This window comes from Choloepus didactylus, chromosome 1, assembly GCF_015220235.1.
Source record: "Choloepus didactylus isolate mChoDid1 chromosome 1, mChoDid1.pri, whole genome shotgun sequence".
NCBI classification, from domain to species: Eukaryota; Metazoa; Chordata; class Mammalia; order Pilosa; family Megalonychidae; genus Choloepus; species Choloepus didactylus.
The window spans coordinates 76,853,374-76,876,704 of record NC_051307.1 but is presented as its reverse complement, the minus strand read 5'-3'; the positions used below and the strand labels follow the sequence as shown (position 1 = coordinate 76,876,704).

Below are 23,331 nucleotides of genomic sequence, written 5' to 3'. Positions count from 1 at the left end.
GGGTGTTAATGGGGAAGAGGAGTAAGAAACTCAGAAGGAAAAAGAAGAAGATGGAGAGATGAGGGTAAATGAAGAGAAATAAAAAACAGGCAGAACAATAAAAAAAGAATGAAAGCAGATAGAGAAGAAATGTGAAGATAGGAGAAGAGAGACAGCACTTCAGGAAAAACTCACCAAAAGTGTCTAGGAGAGTGAAGGACAGAGAACATCTTCTTAGATTCTGAGGTCAATTTTAATGAATTAAAATGCTTTTATTTTGTGCCCCCAGACCAGTCTGAGAGCAGCAGGCTTGGATTATCTCCCTACGCCTGAAATGCCAACTGCATGAAAATCCATTGTTCAATCCTTCTTTGTTTTTTAACTGTTCATCTTCAAGCATTCAGAGATGCTTTGAAATAAAGAAGTCTTACAAACCACAGGGAGGGAAACAACTTCCTGGGCTGCTGAGGCTATGCTTAAAATATTAACTCAGGAAGAGAATATGGTCACACTAGAGACTGCTCTGGCCTTTGGACTAGAGCTGACTTTTGTTTTGGATGACTCCTACAGAAGCTAATTAAAAAATTTTTTTTTAGCTAGGTTTGGTTGGGGATAAGAGGTAGCTGGAGAAGGCAAGAGGAGATGAAGATAACATCTCGTTATCTCATAGGTAGCCCAAGTCCTTTATTGGGCATCAGCTTCCCCAAAAGTGGACAAGATCCTGGTGTAATCAGTGTCATGGCTCGTTTGGCCCTCACCTATATGGCTCACACTTACTGCTTTTTAAACCTGTCAGGCAGGCCAAACAGCTAGATCCATCTTCCATGGATGCTGTCTGTGGAGCAAGAATCTGAACACCTGGCTTATGAAAAACCTTTAATACTCTTTTTTTAAAGAAATCTGCCTGTTATAAAAGAATTACCTCCTATGTGCTTTGCCCCTTTGAGGGTCCTCTCCATCAGTGGTGAAAACTCACATGCTCACCAGTGCAAATGATGATGGTTTCCGGGAGTCATGTGTCTGGACAACTGGATCAGAGCCTTATTGTGCCAGAAACAAAAAAAAAAAAAAAAAAAAAAAAAAAAGATGCTAGGAAAAAAAAAGTTGCAATACCTAATCTTTTTAACAAATTAAATAAGTATACATTGGAATGGGGCTTAAGAAAGGGAAGTTAAGGAATCCACAAGGGTTTAGGCTTTACAAAACCAAACCAAATAAACATACACATTTACAAAAGACAAATTTTGCAAAAACAGCTACAGGAGCTATACTGCTACACTCTGATGAAGACCGAAGTGTGATTTTCAGATGATGGTTTGTGTCCTACATGGTCTTCATTATTTTAGCCTCGCTTCCTTTTAGCCTCTCTTCCTTTTAGCCACCTTCAATCCAATTGCTTTTGCTTCCTATGTTTCATGTTAGGTAGTTTTCTTTGGATTTTATTTTTTAATTGTCAAACATAAAAATGTAGGGGATGAGGACAGGACTCATGGAGGTGAACTGATTAAAGCGTAAAGCAAAGGCCTAAAAGAGAGGGATATGTGACTTGTGGAAAGACTGAACCATTGAATGAGTCTGGTGTTCTCCTGCTTTCATCAGAGCCGGTGTCTAGGGCCAGGGGCTGTGGGCTGAGGGGCTCTTTGGCCCAGGGTGTTCGGTCTAATGCAAAACTCTGCTAAATGGCAGGGCCCTGAGGTTTAGGTCAAAGGCTCACTCCCCATCTTGGCTGCTGGAGTGGGGCTGCTGCACGCTAGGATGGAGCCCCTGGAAGTGCCTTGCCCTTGGGGACACACAAGAGCATGATAGCCACAGGATGGGCACCCTCTCTGGATGTCCCGGCATGTCTAAGCTTTAGTTGCACTTTCTTTTTTAAATCACCCTCTCTAGAAAGTCTGAGAGAAAATCCATTCAATGATGTGAAAGACATCATTATTAGAATAATTTGGGGTCATTTTTATTTTATAGACAAAAATAAACTAGCCAGAAAGTTTGTCACTTTAACTAGTAATAACGGAAAACACACTTCATCACTGGCCAAGCCCCGAGTCTGTTCTCCCGCTGAGGGCTGCCGGTGTTGTGAATATGCAGCACAAAGTAGGCATCAGATATACGCTTGATGACATAATTAACTGCTAAGAAATGTAGGGGGAGGGTAGGAAATTACCACTTATGAACACTTAAAGTTGTCAGGTGGCAGGTACTTTGCATCCGATCTCTCATTTGATCCCCATATCACCCATGTGAGGTTAGAATCATTGTCCCCTTTCACTGATGAGGAAACTAAGGCACTGGGTTCCCAGAGGCCAGAATTAATAAGTGACAGAGGAGAATTCAAAGCCAGATCTGTTAGATGTCACAATATGTTTTGTTTTTCATTATCCCTCATTATCTCCTAGAATCAATCTCATAGCAGATTTATGAATGAAAATGTGGAAGTAGGGATAGGTGAAAGAGAAAATGACAGTAGTGGGTAGGGAAGAAACATTCCTGAGACACCTGCTGTGTGCCATGTACTCCATTACTGCAAATAAAGTTAATGCTCCTATGAAGTATTTATTATCCTAGTTTTAGAGATGAGTTAGGTGATGCTCATGGATTTTAACTACCTGATGAGGGTATGTAGCTAGTAAGGATTTGACACTAGGTCTGTCTGACTCAGAGTCACAATTTCCTTTCATTATACCACCCCGCCTGGAAATGGGCATGCTAAATTCTCATCCCAGTCCTGCCCTTTATTAAATGTGACTCAGTCACTTGTTTAGACTTTCCAGGCTCCAATTTATCATCTATAATATGAGATGTGTATTAATATGATCGATGTCCTAACTATTTCAGAGGCTCATTGGGAGCACCACATGATAAAAGCATGTGAAAGGGCCTTGAAGGGTTAATAAGTTACTTAAAAATACAGCAGAGAATATGGGAATATTAGAGTGAGGGATTACTAATGTTTGGCAAGTTTTTAAAAGATTCATAGACAAGCTGTGTCCTATAGCTGGTTATGTGGGGTAGGAGAGAGACTGTTCACTGATTCCCCAGTAGTTCTCTGATTTTCTAGTTAGCATCCAGGCCACCATAGGTACAGAAGAGGAAATTTGATGATGGTATTTAAGGCAAAAGCCTTTTTTTTTTTTTAACTGGGATTCTTGGATCCAATCATGTGTGTGTGTGTGTGTGTGTGTGTGTGTGTGTGTATTATATATATATATTCAGTGGGTCCCCAAATCATAAATTATTTACTGGTCTTGGGAATGTTTCTTCTAGAAGGTGAGTATAATTTTCTCTCACCCCAGATAAGAGAAAAATTATGAGAATTAATGAGAATATTTATTTTACAGGGGGTTTGAAAAGCTTGGGTGAAATAATAAGGCCACAATACAGCTGATTAAAACAGATAATAGGAATAAAGGAAACTACATCACCTAATGTTTAAAGAACAGAACATTACTGAGGTAAGGTACTGTTCTAGTTTGCTAATGCTGCAGAATGCAAAACACCAGAGATGGACAGGCTCTTATAAAACGGGGGTTTATTTCACTACACAACTACAGTCTTAAGGCCACAAAGCATCCAAGGTAACACCTCAGCAATTGGGTACCTTCACCGGAGGATGGCCAGTGGTGTCTGGAAAACCTCTGTTAGCTAGGAAGGCAGCTGGCGTCTGCTCCAAAGCTCCGGCCTCAAAACGGCTTTCTCCCAGGACATTCCTTTCCAGCAAGCTTGCTTCTCTTCAAAACATCACTCCCAGCTGCACTCTCTTTCTTCCCCCCGAGTCAGCTCATTTATATAGCTCCACGGATAAGGGCCCACCCTAAATGGGCGGGGCCATGCCTCCATGAGAACATCTCATCAGAATCATTGCCCACAGCTGGGTGGGGCACATTCCAAGCAAATCCAACCATCACCAAAACGCCTGCCCCACACAAGACCACAAAGATAATGGCATTTGGGGGACACAATACACTCAAACCGGCACAGGTACTAAGAACTTCTCATACTTTATTTCATTTAATTCTTAAAAACAAAAACAATGTGCAGATACTGTTACTATCCCCTTCATATAGTCAAGAAAACTGACTACGAAGCTATGAAGCAATTTTCTTGAGGTCACAGCCAGCAAGTGGAAGAGCTGGGAAATGAGCTCACATGGGCTGATTCAAGAATCCATTGACTATAGAGGCTGGGAACTATCCATACGTAAGAAATTAAAAAGGGGACCATATTCTACTTTTTTTCTTCCCTCTTGGTTTTCCTCCTACTGCCAAAGAAACTGTCAGAGTTCTGAAAGAGTACAGGAGGGCAATTTCCTCCTGTCACTTCAAGATAAAAACAATGGGAAATCTGATACAGCAAATTGATTACAATAAATTAAATGTCAACTGAGTAACAACGTCATTCTTACATCAGGATTCAAACTGTTTTCTGCTCTATTTTTCCCTCATTACACTCCTCAATTTTTATCAAAGAGAATTTTAAATAATTAAGACTATCTTTTTCCAGGAAATTTAAGGACTAAGGATCAGTTCACATGTTCTGAGAGCCCCAAGTCCAAACGTAAGATTCCCATTCAGTTTCTAGAATCAGTTTAGCTCCTCTTCAGCCGCACCAGTTAATTGGCAGAGAGCCAAAGAGTAAGGTCTTTTGGGAAAACATTCCTAACAGTTATGCAATCTGACGCACCTTGGCATATACAACTATAGATTTTCAAAGGTTTGAACATGACTCACCTCTCCCAAGACATCCATAGAGTTATTTTCCACAATCATGGGGATTTCTGGCTTAGCTTAAAGGCAAATTAAACACAGTTAGTGGCACTGAGCACTGTCCTACTTGCCCACCAGTTTGTATGTCTATGAGAAAGAATCATTGTTCACTGAATGTTTATTAAACATCTATTGTGTGCCAGGCAGTATGTGCAATGCCTAGGAAGCAAGGTGGACAAAACTTATTCACTGTCCTCAAGAAATTTACACTTTCATGGAAGATATTGACACACAACTGGTGATTATAATACACTGAGATAAGTACCATTATTAGAAAATGCAGGATTTGAAGAAAGCTTTTAAGAGAAGCTACTAGCCCAACCTTCGGGAATAAGAATGGAGATGAAGATGCAACATCTAACAGATGTGTGAAAGATGATTAGTGGAAAGCTAAGTGAAAGGGGAAAGGAGAAGCAGAAGGTGGGGGATATTCTATGTGTCCAGAGTCCTAGAAGTAAGGTATAATTTTTAGGCCCTGGAAGGGGACAGGAAAAATACTGGATTCCTGTTTGGTTGCTTGTTGTTGGAAAATATCAGGGAATACTGCAATGATTTTGTGGTCCTCCTGCTGATTAAATGCCCCTGTCTCTCCATTGCCAGCAACTAACAGTGCCCAGCCCAAAATAGACATTCATAAATTATGTTGAACTGAAGTGGCAAGTGGATTCTAATTAAATTCTTGACTTTGGCAAAGTTTTCCATGGAGCAGAGAAAAAATATTAAGCCTACCCATATCAGATGCTGTCAGTGCCTGCTACCTCCCCTCAGAGTTTGCTTCTACAGACTTGAGGTCTCTTATTGTGCATACTCATGACCCTCTGCCTAAGCTTGGTTTGTTTGCTCATTTGTGTGTTTGTGGGGAGGAAGGTGACCATGAGAGTTCACCCCCCTGCCTTCAAGTAGGGCAAACTGGAAGTCTCAGACAGTTAGGATCATAACAGATAAGGAGCGGTGGGTAAACATCCCAGCTGCCCTGCCCATCATTTGGGGTAACTTTGATGTGTGTTCTGTGCTGTCTCCCAGAGTTCCCCACAGAAATTGAGCTCTAAGCCCTCAGTGGTAACTGGTTTGATCACATATATCTTATTGTCTTTCTTCTCTTCCTTGTCTCACTTCTCTATTCCTCTTCTTGTATTTTCCATGATTACTTCCTAAATAAATTACTTTAACTCAAATCCTTGTCTCAGTGTTTTCTTTCAAGGGAACCTAAATTAAAAACAATCCTCAAAACTAATGGGAGGAGGAGTATTTCTGTCTTCCTATGAACAGAAAAGTACCAGAAAAATGAAGGAACTGAAAGAAAGAACAATTACAAGTTGCAGGGGAGAAAAGGCAGATTTGGTAGCTGAGGACAATCAGGTTTAGAGTTTAGTAGTCAGGGAGAGAGAACTTGTGATGGACAGGTGACTTCCTGCCAAGGAAAACAAAGTCAAAGGACCAGTAAGGGTGACAGAGAAAGCAGGGAAGGTGCTGGGGTGGCCTGTGGTCCCTGTGTTAGAGAATGGACAGCTGGTTCCTGAGGCATTGTTCAGGAAGCTGGATTTAGGGCTGTATAATGGGTCTATGATACATTTGGGTATTTATTTCAAGGTTTTCATGTTTCATTTTGTCTTAAGTCATATGGAGAATCACCAAGAGATATAAATTGGGTTCTGAATAGGATATGAACTTTACGACTGTGCCAGGGACCCCATAATATACACTCATGTGACGCCCACAAATAAGATGAAGACCAGATGAGACTGCCCAAACACAACCTAACTGGCCCATTTGCAAAAGGAAAAAGCCAAGAAGCAGGGAAAATCTAATCCTATGAACAAGCAGGCAGAGTCTAATATTATTGAGCATCCACTGAAGATAGCTCAAAGAAGAAGCAAGGAGAAATGGAGAGACAGAGAGATGCAGAGCCAGATAGGTTGACAAGAATGGCATGGAACAGAGGGAAAAACAGTCAAGAACAAGAGGAGGGTATTTTTAATGTAGCAGAAAGTTACAGGACACAGTTTAAATGTTGACGAGGAAATTAGATCAAGGTATGGACTGATAAACTTTGGCCAAGTGAGACACAGCTTGCCTAACTTAGCATTGATACTTCTTTTCACATCCTGGAGGGCTGCCTTCATTGATTTATCAGTAGTCAGGACAGATGAGGCACTTTCACATTTGTGCTGACAGTTACACCCTAGTAAGTGAACAAATGATGGTACTGATAAAAGACATGAACAATAAATGACATGAACAGTCTGTTTCAAAGTCTTTTCAGGACATTGTTAAAGGCTACTTAAAAACCTTGATCATCAGGGGTGATTATTATCTAGCCCATATCCTGTGGAGTGATGGAGGGAGGAGGAGAGGGAAGGAAAGAGTGAGGGAGGGAAGGAAAAAGAGCCAGAGCAAGAGCAAAAGAGAGATGAGAAACCCATAAACAAGAGAGAATTTAAGTAGTTCTTGTCTATACCACTCTCATTTTTATGAAGTACAAGGTTTACATTTCCTTCAAAATACCAAATTGCATGACCTCCAATAATAATGAAATAAGATTCTAAGAACATAGATTTTTTTTTCTTCTTATTCTGCATTCAGGTAACTGAGGAAAATTCTAGCAGCCCATGCCCTTAGGTTTTGTGAAGCTCTCTATTTATCCCATTTTCAAAATCAATTAATTGCTCATCCACATTATTGCTTTTCTCTATGCCTTCCTTTTTTTTTTTTTTTTTTTTTTTTAAATACAGTTCTTGGTCACAACAGCAAAAAAATATCTTAAGCCTGGGACTTCTAGTTATTAATATATCCTTGCATCAGTGAGCAAAGTAGAATTTTCACATTTTGTTTTCCCTTCAGACTCTTTGTGTTTTGAGCTACTGGATGTTACAGTTTAGTTCGAAAGTTCTGAGAATACAGGGTTGGACGGCTAGCATCCCATCCCCACATGCTCCTTTGTTGGACGGGCTGGGGAGGCTCTCACCCCAGCTGGCCTTCGTGAGGTAGGGGAGCCTCCTGCACAGGCTTGCGGTGGCCTCGTTGATTACCTTCCCCTTTCAGGGCAACACTGCCCTTATTCCCTGTTGCTCCAGCAAGCAACTAAAACCATTCAATTAGACTTTTGCAGCTATAATTAAAGAAATATCCAGTATTCTTAGGAAACATTAAAGCTGTAAAAAAGTTAGTGGTCACCACAAAATTGACCAATCTAGGGCTGCATGTGATTTTTATTCTACTATCCTGTAGCCCATTACCCTTGTCCCACCCTCAACAAGAATGACAAGAATTGAGTCAAACAAAACCCCAGGTGACCCCTTGCAAGGTTGCTTTCCAGCATGACAGGACACTTCCTCTTGAGAAGAGAGTATGGTACCAGAATGGCAGAGAGTACAGAGAACTAAAACCCTTACCAAAAACTTTGACTGTGGTGCTGCTCGTCCAGATTTTACCAGGCCTGAATACAGCATGACAAGAGAACTTCCGGTCATCATCGTGGATTTGGATTGGAGAAAGGTAGAGTCCATAGTTTGTACCTAGCATGACTCTGTCTTTAAACCATGTGGAATTTCTGATGGATTGATCTTGGGCAATAAGTGTTTTTTGAGTTCCATTATCCTCCTGGTGAGAAAAATAGTTACCAGTTAATGAGTACTCAACTCTGCCAGCTCTGGGCAAGGTGTTTCACAAGCATTAATTCATTTATTTCTAATCAAATAAAGATGATGGAGGAAAGAGTTGAATTTAAGAGATAATTAGTATGTTACTAGAGAAAATATCATTACATTAGATTTTCAATTTTAAACCACTGTGATCCTCTCCTAACATGAACAGAAACTGGCTGCTCATCCCCTTCATTTAGGAAATTCTGAAATCTTAATGCTAAGATGTGTTGAAGGGGCTGTATCAGTTTTCCTTAATAAATCTTCACAAAATGGGATGATTACAGCAACTCTCTCTTCCCAACCTCCCTTTAGAAAAGGTCTTATTTTAGCTCTCTTTAGACTCAAGACTAGGTCAGGAGGTAAAGAGGGTATAAACAGCCAAAATTTAAGGAGTCTTGCAAGTGCAGGGTTGGCACCCGAGTGTGAGCGCCTTCCTAAATTTCATGTCCTAGGCACCTCTTGCCTCCTTTACCTTACCCTAGAGAAGGTCCTGCTTCTTCTATGTTTGTGTTACTTTCAGAGAAGGAACATGAAGAGCAAGCTGCAAATTTTAACATTTTTGGAGATAAGAGTTTATTTGAGTACCTGGTTCCTCTATTCCACATTCTTTCTTGGGTCTGTGAAGGAAAGCCCTCATTATGTTGCCTTACCCAGAGTTTCAAGGTCCCTGTGTCAGTAAATGTGCTGAGTAGGGGCCTAGTGAGGAGGGGAATAGTGAAGGAAACTAGGGTAGGGGAAGGCTTATTTCTCATACCCCTTGAGTATGACTCAGTATTCTCAATCCCAGCTGCTTTGGAAGCATTCTTTTTTTTTTTTTTTTCAAGTCTTCATTTTATTGAGATATATTGACATACCATGCAGTCATACAAAACAAATCATACATTCGATTGTTCACAGTACCATTACATAGTTGTACATTCATCATCTAAATCAATCCCTGACACCTTCATTAGCACACACACAAAAATAATAAGAATAATAATTAAAGTGAAAAAGAGCAATTGAAGTAAAAAAGAACACTGGGTACCTTTGTTTGTTTGTTTGTTTGTTTCCTTCCCCTATTTTTCTACTCATCCATCCATAAACTAGACAAAGGGGAGTGTGGTCCTTATGGCTTTCCCAATCCCATTGTCACCCCTCAGAAGCTACATTTTTATACAATTGTCTTCGAGATTCATGGGTTCTGGGTTGTAGTTTGATAGTTTCAGGTATCTACCACCAGCTACCCCAATTCTTTAGAACCTAAAAAGGGTTGTCTAAATTGTGCGTAAGAGTGCCCACCAGAGTGACCTCTCGGCTCCTTTTGGAATCTCTCTGCCACTGAAGCTTATTTCATTTCCTTTCACATCCCCCTTTTGGTCAAGAAGATGTTCTCCATTCCATGATGCCGGGTCTACATTCCTCCCTGGGAGTCATAATCCACGTTGCCAGGGAGATTCACTCCCTTGGGTGTCTGATCCCACGTAGTGAGGAGGGCAGTGATTTCACCTTTCAAGTTGGCTTAGGTAGAGAGAGAGGGCCACATCTGAGCAACAAAGAGGCACTTGGGAGGAGGCTCTTAGGCATAATTATAGGGAGGCCTAGCCTCTCCTTTGCAGCAACAGTCTTCCCAAGGGTAAATCCTGTGGTAGAGGGCTCAACCCATCAAACCACCAGTCCCCTATGTCTGTGGTCATGTTAGCAACCATCGAGGTGGGGTATTTGGAAGCATTCTGATGCACAGGCTCCTCCTCTAGAGATTTTAATTCAACTGGTTTGGGGTGAGGCCTGGGCTGGGCATTTATTTTTGTAGGTCCTCAGGGGAGCCAGGGCTAAGAATGACTGATCTGACTCTAAAGGATAGACGGATCTTAGTGAGATGTCAGAGGAAATGGAGGGAACCAACAGAGAAGGGCAAAAGGGAATGCATTCAACAGGGGAAGAAAGAAGTCACGAAACGATGAAAACCAAGACCCTGACTTGGAATCTCTAGTTTAAAAAAACAGACACATTCACTGTAGAAATAAATGGAAACCATGTGAGCTGGAGAATTCAAGTGCAGGTTGGGAGCGGAAACAGTGAAAAAATGAAGGCAGCCTTCTAAAATAGTTTGTGTAGATATGTCTAGAATATACTTAGCAGAAACTCTTATGTAAGACACGAGTCCTTAGCTAAATATAGCTAGAACTTGTATCAGCTTTACACACAGGAAGTACAGCAATTATTCCCTGTAAAGATTCCTTATCCCGATAAGGTCTTACTCCTGAAGCAATCAATGTACACACATTTATACCCTTGCAAGGAAGCACCTAATAGTCTATGCTGTCTTTCTGAAGAAGAAGGGTATTGGAAAATTAAAGGCAGGAAGTTTGTATTCCTAAGACAGGGATGTCAAAAGGAGCTCTAAGTATTGGGTGGTGTTATGGGTTATATTATGTTCTCCAAAAGATATGTTGAAGTCTTAATCCCCTTATTCTAGTTTGCTAATGCTGCCAGAATGCACCAGAAATGGATTGGCTTTTATAAAAGGAGGTTTATTTGGTTACATAGTTACAGTCTAAGGCCATAAAGTGTCCGTCAACAAAGGGTACTATCACCGGAGAAAGGCCATTGGCATCTGGTAAACCTCTGTTAGCTGGGAAGGCATGTGGCTGGCATCTGCTTGCTCCCAGATTGTGTTTCAAAATGGCGGTCTCCACAATGTCTGCATCAGCTTCCAACAGCTGTCTTCAAAATGTCTGTCTCAGCTCCAGCTAGTTATGAGCTCCTTCTGTCTGAGCTTATATAGTGCTCCAGTAAACTAAACATGGCCCACGTGCTGAATGGGTGGGGTCACACCTCCATGGAAATTATCCAATCAGAGTTATCACCTACAGTTGGGTGGGTCACATCTCCAAAGACACTGAACCAATAGGTTCCAACACAATCCACACTAATATATGTCTGCCCCCACAAGAATGCATTAAAGAATATGGCTTTTTCTGGGGGACATAAATATACAAACTGGCACCCCCGCTCTACCTCAGAATGTGACTTTATTTGGAAATAGTGTTGCTATAGATGGAATTTGGCAAGTTAATATAAGGTCATACTGGAGTAAGGTGTGCCCTTATCCAATATGACTACTGTCCCATAAGAAGAGGAAATATGGAGACTTATGGGGAAGACAGCAGAGTAGGGAGTGCCAGGATCCAGTCCTCCACCAAAACAGCTATTAAACAGGCAAGAACTGTCTGAAACAACTATTTTGAAACTCAAGAGGCCAGAAGAACACTGTGCAGCATCCAGGAAAGGAGGAAGAGGCAGATAAATTATGGTAAAGTGCTGTAAATTGCTCGCTCTCTCTGCAGGAGGCTTCTGGCACCCATCCCTCACTCTCACACCAGGCTGCTGTGGGTCCAGACCCTATCTAGCTGCTGCAGACAGAAAGGGAAAAAAAAAAAAAAAAAAAAAAAATCCTCTCCTCAAGAACAGGGGTGGGTACTACCAATTGTGGATGATGGCTTTTGATTAGCGATTTTGTATCCTTGGATCCCAGCTCTGAGGGCAGCTATTGTTTCAATCCCACTCTGACAAAGACAGCAGCAGCCATTGTTTCAACCCTCCCTGGACAGAGGTGGAGCCGTGGAGATTTAAAGGCACAGCACTACCTCAAGGCTGAGGGGGACAGGTAGCTGAAGGGCTGCATTTGCTGGGCAGGCCAGGAAAGCCCAGCTTCAGAGAGCCATCAGAAAAGCTTTTGAAGCCTTTCCTGAACCCCTTCCCAGGGGTCTTTGGAGCCAGTCAGCATCACCTTAGTGGGTCTATGGCCCTGTATTGGCTGGGAAAGGATGACTTGGGAAAGTTCTCTCCTGGGTGCTCCTCCTCCCAGAATTTTCCCTCCAGGCAAAAGTGGCATGAGACAATGAAAGGAATGTAAAATCTATAGAGGCAGCCAATCTGGGACAAAGGCCAGTGGGCATCAGGTACCCAGGAGAGGGAGGTCTGTGTCCTGGGAAACAGAGAGGATAACCAAACCTCTGTAAATAGGGGAAATCCAAAACAACTAACAAGCAAAAGCCAAGAACAAGACGGGCCCAGAAACACAGAGAAAATCCTATAAACTGCATTCATCTTGGGGCACTCCTTTCTGATAGGAGGGCTGAAACTCAAGAAAAGCTCTGTCTTATCTCCTGCTGGTTACAAAACCAAGAAGCAGACTTCCAGGGAATAAATCCCAGAGTTAACATTTTAAAATGTTTAAATGTACAGTGTGCAAAAAGAGTGTAAGCCAAATAAAAAGATAGGAAATCATGGCCCATCCAAAGGAAGAGGATAAAAATACAGAAAACACAAATGAAGAAGATGAGAATGTGGACACACTGAACAAAGCCCTTCAAAAAAGATCTTAAAAATGCTCAAGAAGATGAAGGAAAGTACAGAGAAAGAATTAAAAGACATCAGGAAAACATTGAACAAACAATATGAGAGTCTTAGTAAAAAGATAAAAATTTTAAAAAGGAACCAAACAGAACTACTGAAGTTGAAGACCATAATAACTGCAGTGAAAAAATGCCCAGGAAGGTTTCAAGAGCAGCATGGAGCTGGCAGAAGAAAGAATCAGTGAACTTGAAGTCAAGATAGTTGAAATGAGTCAGGCTGAGGAACAGAAAGAAAAAAGAAATATTAAAAGGAAAATAGCCTAAGACAGCTATGGAACACCATTAAGCTCGCCAATCTACACCTTATGTGAGTCTCAACAAATTAAAAAATATTGAAAAACAAGTCTCAACAAATTCAAAAATATTGAAATCATAAAATGTATATTCTCCAACCACAACAGAATGAAACTAGAAATCAATAACAGAGGGAAAAAGGGAAAATTCACAAATATGTGGAAATTAAACAACAAACTCTTAAGCAATCAATGGGCTAAGAGGAAATCAGAAGCAAAATTAGGGAATATCTTCAGGTGAATGAAAATGAAAATACAACATACCAAAACTTATGGGATATAGAGAAGGCAGTGCTGGGAGGGAAATTTATGGCTCTAAATATTTACACTGAAAAAGAAGAAAGACTTCAAATCACAGACCTAACCTCAAAACTGGAAGAAGTAGAAAGAGAAGAGCATACTAAATCCAAATACAACAAAGACTAGAGTGGAGATAAATGAAATAGAAAGAAAAACAAAGATAGAGAGGCTCAGCAAAACCAAAAGTTGGTTCTTTGAATAGTTCAATAAAATTGACAAATCTTTAGTGAGACTGACAAAGGAAAAAAGAGAGAGGATACAACTAACAAAAATCAGAAATGAAAAGAGGGACATTGCTACTGACTCTGAGGAAATAAAAGGACTATAAGAGGACACTATGAGCAATTGCATGCCAGTAAATTACATAACCTAGATGAAATGGACAAATTCTTAGAAACACACAAATTACCTACATTGATTCAAGAAGAATTAGATGATTTTAATAAGTCAATTACTAGTGAAGCGATTGAATCAGTAATGAAACGCCTTCCAACAAAGAAAAGCCCAGGACAGGTGACTCACAGGGGAATTCTACCAAACATTCCCCAAAGACTTAACTCCAATTCCACTCAAACTCTTCCAAAAAATTGAAGGGAGGGAACACTCCCTAACTCATTCTGCAAGGCCAACATTACCCTTATAACAAAGCTGAATAAAGATACCGCAAGAAAAGAAAACTACAGATCAATATCTCTTATGAATAGAGATGCAAAAATCCTCAATGAAATACTAGCAAATAAAACCCAACAGCATAATAAAAGAAACACACACCATGATCAAGAGGAATTTTTCCTTGATATGCAAGGTTGGTTCAACAAAAGAAAATCAATTAATATACTATACCACATCAACAGAATGAAGAGAAAAAGCCACATGATCATCTCAATTGATACCAAAAAGACATTTGACAAAATATAGCATCCTTTCTTGATAAAAACACTTAGACCGTTAGGAAACTTCCCCACACGATAAAGAGCACACATGAAAAATTAACAGCCGACATCTTACTTAATGGTGAAAGACAAAGCATTTCCTCTGAGATCTGCAACAGGAAGATGATGCCTACTCTCACCACTGGTATTCAACATTGTACTAGAGGTTCCTGCCAGAGCAATTAAGTCAGAAAAAGAAATAAAATACATCCAAATTGAAAAGGAAGAAGTAAAACTTTCCCTATTTGAAGATGATAGGATTCTAAGTATAGAAAATCCTGAAAACACACACACACACACACAACAAAGCTCCTAGAGCGAATAAATGAACTCAGCAAAGTGGTGGGGTACCAGATACACCCCCAAATCAGTACACAAACAATGAACAATCAGAAGAAGAAATCAAGAAAAAAATTCCATTCACAATAGCAACTAAAAGAATTAAATATCTAGAAATAAATCTAACCAAGGATGTAAAGGACTAATACATAGAAAACTACAAAACATTGCTAAAAGAAATTAAAGAAGACCTAAATAAATGGAATAACGTTCCATTTTCATGGATTAGACTAAATATTATTAAGATATCAACACTATGCAAAGTAATTCATAGCTACAATGCAATCCCTATCAAAATTCCAACAACTTTCTTTGCAGAAACAGAAAAGCAAGATGGAAGGGTAAGGGGCCCTGATAACTACACCCATCTTAAAAAAGAAGAATGAAATTGGAGGACTCACATTTCCTGATCTTCTAACTTATTGTAAAGCCACAGTAATCAAAAAGCATGGTACTGGCACAAGGACAGACATCTAGACCAATGGAATCTAATTGAGAGCTCAGAAATCAATCCTTACATTTATGGCCAACTGATTTTTTTTACAGTGTGACAAAGAACTCAACTGGGAAAGAATAGTTTCTTCAACAATTGGTACTAGGAAAACTAGATCTCCATTTGCAAAAAAAAAAAAAAAAAAACAAAAACAAAGAGGACCTCTATCTCACATCATATCCAAAATCAACTCAAAATGGATCAAAGACCTAAATATAATAGCTAGAACTATCAAATTCCTAGAAGAAAACTCAGGGAAGCATTTTCAGGAACTCGTGTTAGGCAACGATTTTTTACACTTTACACCCAAAGCACAAGTAATAAAAGAGATAAATGGGACCTCATCAAAATTAAAAACTTTTGTTCCTCAAAGGACTTTATCATGAAAGTAAAACAACCTACATAATGGGAGAAAATATTTGGAAACCACATATCCAATAAAGGATTAATATCCAGAATATGTGAAGAAATACTTCAACTTAACAATGAAAAGACAAACAACCCAATTAAAAATTTGTCAAAAGACTTGATCAAACATCTCTCCAAAGAAGATATACAAATGGCCAGATAGCATATAAAAAGATGCAAAACATCACTAGCTATCAGGGAAATGCAAATCAAAACCATAATGAGATGCCATTTCACACCCATTAGAATGACTAGTATTAAAAAACTAATAACAAATGTCAGAGAAGATGTGGAGAAACAGGAGCACTGATTCCCTGCTGATGGCAATGTAAAATGATGGTGCCACTGTGGAAGAGTTTGGCAGTTCCTCAGAAAGCTAAGTAGAGACCTACCATAAGACCCAGCAATCCTACTATATACCCAAAAGAATTGAAAGCAGGGACTCAAACAGATATTTGCACACTGAGGTCAGAGTAGCATTACTCACAATTGCCAAAAGATGGAAGCAACTCAAGTGTCCATCAACTGAGGAAAGGATGGACATAATGTGGTGTATCCATACAATGGACTATTATTCAGCTATAAAAAGGAATGAAGTTCTAATACATGCAACAACGTGGATGAACCTTGAAGACGTCAGTTGAGTGAGATATGCCAGACATGAAAGGACAAATATTACATGATCTCACTGTTTTGAAACAATTAGAATAAGCCAACTTATAGAATCAGCATCTAGCAAATAGGTTACCAGGGAAAGGGGTAGGGATAGGAAATGGGAAGTTAAGGCTTAAAATGTACAAGGTTCCTATTTGGAATGATGGAATAGTTTTGGTAATGGACAGTGATGATGTTAGCACAACATTGTGAATGCAATTAACAGCACTGAAATATGTATCTGAATATGATTAAAAGGAGAAATGTTAGATTGTATATATGGTAACAGAATAAAGTTTAAAAAAATCCATGGAACTACACTACACAAACAGTGAACTCTAAATTAAACATGGATTTTAATTAATAGTACAATTATAAAAATGCACAATAAATTGTAACATTGGATTTACTTTGCTCATTTTTTTTTTTCTAAATCTTCCAGTTGTGAGCGTAGGAAACTCATTCAATAAATGCTGTTAACTGTATTGATTGCTACTTTATCTCCAAACTGCTTCCTATCTTCACATTTCCTCCACTTTTTCTCCATCCAGTCAGTGCTTTCAAAGCATGCTGTTTACAAAGCTAACCACATCCATTGTTAAGAGCACCAAAGCAATATTTTTCCAATCGTCACTCTTGGTTGTCAACACTTTGTAGTTTAGCTGGTGCTTTATTTACAATTGTGATGAAAACAATTAGGGTAGAATCTTAACTGTCTACAAGCATGGGAAACCAACACTGTTTATACTAGCATTTTGCTACTTTTAAAAATATAAAATAGCCCAAATATTTAAGAAGAGTATATTGAAAAGATACATTTATAGATAAAAAATTAAAGAAACATAAGCATCTAAGTTTCATGTGCCATTATCACTAATATTGAACTGATTAAATCTGAAATATTCCTTTCCTTCTCTTGAATATTTTAAAGAGAGAAATCTTAGATTTTTTTATACACTGACTATGGGAAGAAACATTCCCTCAAAAGCTCCCCCATTCCCATGTGTATACACAGGCCCCAGGGTGTGGTGGATTGAATTGTGTACCCCAGTTTTTACATATTCTTGGTTTTGGTCCGCATTGTAAATAGGATCTCTTGAAGATGCTACTTCAGTTAAGGTGTGGCCCAACTGAATGAGGTTGGGATTTAATTGGGATTACTGGAGTCCTTTATAAACAGAATGAAATTCAGGCACACAGAGAAAGCCCTGGGAAGAAGCCAGGAGTTGATGGAATACAGAGCAGAAAGGAGAAATCATTGCCATGTACATAGCCATGTGACAGAAAAACCAAAGACCAAGGATCACCGTCAGCCAGCCCGAGTGCCACAGTCTTTGGGGAGAAAGCATTTCCTTACTGACATATGATTTTGGACTTCACCTAGCCTCAAAACTGTGAGCCAATAAATTCCCATTATTTAAGCCAAGCTATTGTATGGTATTTGTTTTAGCAGCCAGGAGACTATGACACAAGGTCTTGGTGTATTATATGTCTGTGGTTTGTATTTCAACTGTTCCTTAATTATCCAGCTCAAAAATAACCTTTTCCAAGAAGTTTTTTCAGGTCCATCCAGTCAGAATGAAAGCTATTTTCCTCATATGCTGCCAGTTTTTACATTTTTGTTAAAGGTGTATTTCACAGCAGGAAACATCTCCAATGTACATTTGTACCCTGCAGGGCATAGCATTCAGAACAGATTCACACATGTTTATTGGATTGAATTGAAATTTATACCGTGGGAAATCATGATGATCATTTGGAATGAAAACAGAATATTAGAGAGTATTTAGAGGCTCCCAGAATAAGCCTGCAAAATTTCCCTGATGACTGTATACTTGTGTCCCAGGACATAAAATGGGAAAAATATTGCATGCCATATAAACATGCATATTCTTGATTTCTCACACATCACCCCAACATTTACTTAGCTTATACTGAGGTGTTAACACTTTTCATTTACTTAGTTACTTCTTTAACCAGCTCAGTATTAGACATATTGTTGATTTGCAACTGATGCTTGTCTACTTCAGTGTAGTCACAATCCTGGAATGTATCTCCCCAAAGTGCAAAGGATCCACTCCACATGCTCACCATAGGCGTAGCATGAAATCAGGTATACGTAGTAAATAATCATTTTGTTGATGGTAAAAGAGTATTAATAATAACCTTTTCCATGAGGAGCATAACATAATTAATTAGAATTTATAAAATTTCACATACAGGAAGACATGGTTTTTGTTTTCCAGTGCCTTAGATAATTTTACTTTGTAAAATTGTTTCCAGGGTTTAAAGAAACACTTGGGGTGGGGAGGCCTTTGCAGTTTCTCAGGATTCCTGATTCAGCCTAGTAGGTTTCTGCCCTCCTGAGCTCATCTTCAGCATCTCCACTTTTTAAACTTTTTCTAAAAGCCACATCAGATCATGTTTGTAGGAACAATTGGCTTATCATTATCACTATGATTATTATTGTTAGTTGAACAAGAAATTAAGGACTGTCATCACACAAAGAGCTGCAGTTCATTTCCAAGTAGAAAGAGATTTGATGGTTTCATATGAGAATGGCTGAATTCCACAGCTATCAACAGTGTGGGGCACAGATGTAAATCAGTGGAGCAAATAGATTTTTGACATTTAAAAACAGAATGAGCAATGGTAATTTAATCATCACATTTGCCAACACAATACTTCCTTTGAAGAGAGGGTTCTTTCAAAAAGATTCCCCAAGTTGTCTGTATTGTGGTGGATTTCTTTAAAGTGACAGCATGATTTGAGTTTTAGTAGGAGTTTAGCACTCATCTTCTCTGTGTGTGACCTTATGTGTACTCCTTCTGCCCCTCATTTATCTTAAAAGTCTCAGCAGGGTCCACAGATAATGGCTGTACAGGCTTCCTCGTTTATTTGAAGAAAAGTTCTAGATGAAGAAAGCTCCATCAGCTCTCTAGTCATCCATACTTGATGAGATGCCACTCATTAACCAATCAGTCAGCATGAACTAAATGAGCATCAATTTAATATGAGGACAATGAGTAGGACCATGGAGAAAGGCAATGGAGACAAACAAATCATGCAATTATTTATCAAGTATTTATTAAGTACCTGTTGTCCTAGGCACCATGCTGGGTGCTAGGGATTTTTGAAGTGAGTGATGCAACTTCTCGCCCTGGAGAATCTCTGAGTCATACGAAGGACACAGGCTCACAGAGGCTTTACATTTGCTTGGAAAACATATCACACAGCCACAAGGTATGATAAGAATCCTACAGATCAACTTACTGGCTAGTAAAAAATCTCTACAATAAAGCTTTATTGAAACTGATTCCCATTGACAGTAAATTTGTGATAATTAGGACAGCAGAGTTTGGCCCTTTCAGTGGAAAATATTGATAATGTAAGCCAAGCATAAACAGAGCGTTTCTGTTACTGTAATGTTTAGTATAGCATATTTCTCCCTTCCTGAGCTCATCTGCATTTTTAAATCTTTTCCTAAAAGCCGTATTGTATCATGTTTGTTAGGAACAATTGACCCATACTAATGATAAACATAATGACCAGAAAGTCTTAATCATCTCAGAAACCAAAAGCCAAAAACAAAAAATGCTTTGTGACACATGATAAAGACATTATAGATTTTAGAACAGTTTAAGGAAGTTATTTTAGAATTATTTTTTTTTTAATTTTCATCCTACTGACTATCCAAAACATATCTAAATAGTGAGAAATTCATATAGTATGTTATATTTTAGGGCGTACTTGCAAGTCAGTTATTTATTTTAGATTTGGGATGTCCCTAGAGAAGTATTTTTATATGTAGGGTCTAGTTTCCAAAAGGATCCACAAAAAATGTAGGTAACAATATGAATGATTAATCACGTGAACACAGTATTTTTCAAACTGTATCAGTTGCTACATTCATGGAGATTCATGAGTTTTATAAGAATTTTTAAATATTGTTTTTAAATTTTTAAAAATTTTTTGATGACAATCTAAAAAATCAATATGACCATATTGTAAATCATGTAAATGAACACCCTGATACGTGATTCTCTAACTTGTTTTTATGATTGTCTTTATAATTGTGTTACCCTCATGTTATCACCTGATTTAATAATATTTATTAAGTTGGTAATACCTGGCTGCCACTCTGTTGGCTTGCCTCAAGATTAAAATGACACATTTGTCTCATATCCACTATTATACTCATGTTGATGTTGTTTACCAGCAATGGAAAAAATCTATGATAATTCCCATTTGAAAGATACATCAAAACACAGAGATTTTAGTTTTTAAAATTAAATTTAGAAGAAACATTGTGGTTGGGCAAGATGGTGGCATAGAGAGGAGTGGAAGCTAAGTAGTCCCCCTGGAACAACTACAAAAAACCAGAAACAACTAGTAAATAATCCAGAATAACTGCAGGGGGACAAACGAGACCATCCACTCATCATACACCAACCTGAATTGGGATGAATGCCCAAGAACACAGCATAAAATCTGTTAAGTAAAACCTGCGGATCCAAGTCGCGAGACCCCCTCCCCCATAGCCTGAGCTGCAAAGCCTCGTGGTGCCAGAGAGAAGCTCTCTCCTATCAAGCGAATATAGCTCAGCTGAGCTCCAACTGGGGTTTTAAGTAGCGAGTGTGAACTGCTCACTACAGGTACGAATCCCCAAAAAACAGACAGAGGCTTTGGGTGATGACTGACCTTGGAGAGCCGGAGGGTCGCCTTGGACTGGGTCTGAAGGGGACTATCTGTTTCTTTTTCAGCTCAGTGGAGAAAGCCCCAGTCATTTTCAGTTTCCAGGGCTGTGACTCAGGGAAGGGTAGAGACAGCACAAGCAGAGAGAGAGACCACTGAAATGCTAATGACCTCCACCTGGGAGCTCTGTCTTCTCTAGGAGGAAAGGGGTGGGGCCCTTTCCATTCAGAACCAGACCCCAGAGCCTGAGGGAACACGGCCATACCTCCTCACACCAGTCAAGAATTATAGGCTAACAGGCATCACCTGCTGGGCAGAAAAGCACAGTGACCTGAGGCATCAAAGGGTGGAGCAATTTTCTAAGACACACCCTCAGGAATATTTCTTCCCTCTGGGACCTGACCCTGTTCTGGTCTGGGAAAACCTGATTTGGATAACCAAGGAAACAATGCCTAGACAACAGGAAATTACAACCTACACTAACAAAAACAAAGCTATGGCCCAGTCAAAGGAACAAATGTACACTTCAACTGAGATACAGGAATGTAAACAACTAATGCTAAATCAATTCAAAAAGTTTAGAGAAGATATTGCAAAAGAGATAGAGGCTGTAAAGGAAACACTGGGCATGTATACGGCAGAAATCGAAAGTTCAAAAAAACAACTAGCAGAATCTATGGAAATGAAAGGCACAACACAAGAGATGAAAGACACAGTGGAAACATACAACAGCAGATCTCAAGAGGCAGAAGAAAACACTCAGGAATTGGAGAACAAAACACCTGAAAGCCTACACGCAAAGGAGCAGATGGAGAAAAGAATGAAAAAATATGAGCAATGTCTCCGGGAACTCAAGGATGAAACAAAGTACAATAATGTACATATCATTGGTGTCCCAGAAGGAGAAGAGAAGGGAAAAGGGGAAGAAGCAATAATAGAGGAAATAATTAATGAAAATTTCCTATCTCTTATGAAAGACATAAAATTACAGATCCAAGAAGCACAGCATACTCCAAACAGGAGAGATCTGAATAGGCCTACGCCAAGACACTTAATAATCAGATTATCAAATGTCAAAGACAAAGAGAGAATCCTGAAAGCAGCAAGAGAAAAGTGATCCACTACATACAAAGGAAGCTTAATAAGACTATGTGCGGATCTCTCAGCAGAATCCATGGAGGTGAGAAGTGGTGTGATATATTTAAGATACTGAAAGAGAAAAACCGCCAACCAAGAATCCTATATCCAGCAAAGCTGTCCTTCAAATATGAGGGAGAGCTCAAAATATTTTCTGACAAACAGACAATGAGAGACTTTGTGAACAAGACACCCGCCCTACAGGAAATACTGAAGGGAGCACTAAAGAGTGACAGAAGACAGGAGTGCGTGGTTTGGAACACAATTTTGGGAGATGGTAGCACAACAATGTAAGTACACTGAACAAAGATAACTATGAATACGGTTGAGAGAGGAAGGTGGGATGCATGTGAGACACCACAAGAAAGGAGGAAAGATAAAGACTGGGACCGTGTAATTTGGTGAAATCTAGAGTATTCGACAATTGTGATAAAATGTACAAATGTGTTCTTTTACGAGGGAGAACAAGCAAATGTCAACCTTGCAAGGTGTTAAAAATGGGGAGGCATTGGGGGAGGGATGCAATCAGCATAAACTAGAGACTGTAACTAATAGAATCATTGTATTATGCTTCCTTTAATGTAACAAAGGTGATATACCAAGGTAAATGCAGATAAGAGGGGGGGATAGGGGAGGCATGTTAGACACTTGACATTGGTGGTATTGTCTGATTCTTTATTCTACTTTGATTTAAGGTTATTTTTCCTTTTGCTACTTCCGAGCTATCATTTTTTTTTCCTCTTTCTTTTGCCTCTCTGCCTTCTTTGACTCTCCCTCCTGCCTTGTGGAAGAATGTGGAAGAAATGTAGATGCCCTTATATAGATAGTGGTGAAGGTGGTGGTGAACACATAAATATATGACCATACAGAGAACCATCGATTATTTACTTAGGATGGAATGTATGGTGAGTGAACAAAACCATATTAAAAAAAAAAAAAAATGGGTTGACAACAAAACCTCGAGGGCAATATACTGAGTGAAATAAGCCAGACACATAAGGACAATTATTGCAGGGTCTCACTGATAGGAACTAATTATAATATGTAAACTCATAGACATGAAATATAAGGTACCAAGATACAGGACGAGGCTTAAGAATGGAGAGTGGTTGCTTAGTATGAGCAGAATGTTCAATTAGGGTGAACCTAAATGTTTGGAAATGAACAGGGGTATTGGTAGCAAGATGTGAGAATAACTAACAGCACCAAATCGTGTGTGAATGAGGTGGAAAGGGGAAGCTCAGAGTCATATATGTCACCAGAAGGAAAGTTGGAGGTCAAAAGATGGGAATGT

At 39.3% G+C, this 23,331-nt stretch overlaps 1 protein-coding gene across 7 annotated transcripts in view; it reads right to left on the bottom strand.

Moving 5' to 3' along the window:
• CD96 (CD96 molecule) overlaps positions 1 to 23,331 on the bottom strand; it is a 111,068-nt gene that overhangs the window by 67,217 nt on the left and 20,520 nt on the right. For all 7 annotated transcript variants that reach the window (XM_037835208.1, XM_037835213.1, XM_037835223.1 and 4 more), the window contains exons 4-5: positions 8,135 to 8,342; positions 4,707 to 4,762 (exon numbers count right to left, since the gene is read on the bottom strand). In XM_037835208.1, coding sequence (XP_037691136.1) covers positions 4,707 to 4,762; positions 8,135 to 8,342 — 264 coding nt within the window. The remainder of the gene's footprint in view (positions 1 to 4,706; positions 4,763 to 8,134; positions 8,343 to 23,331) is intronic.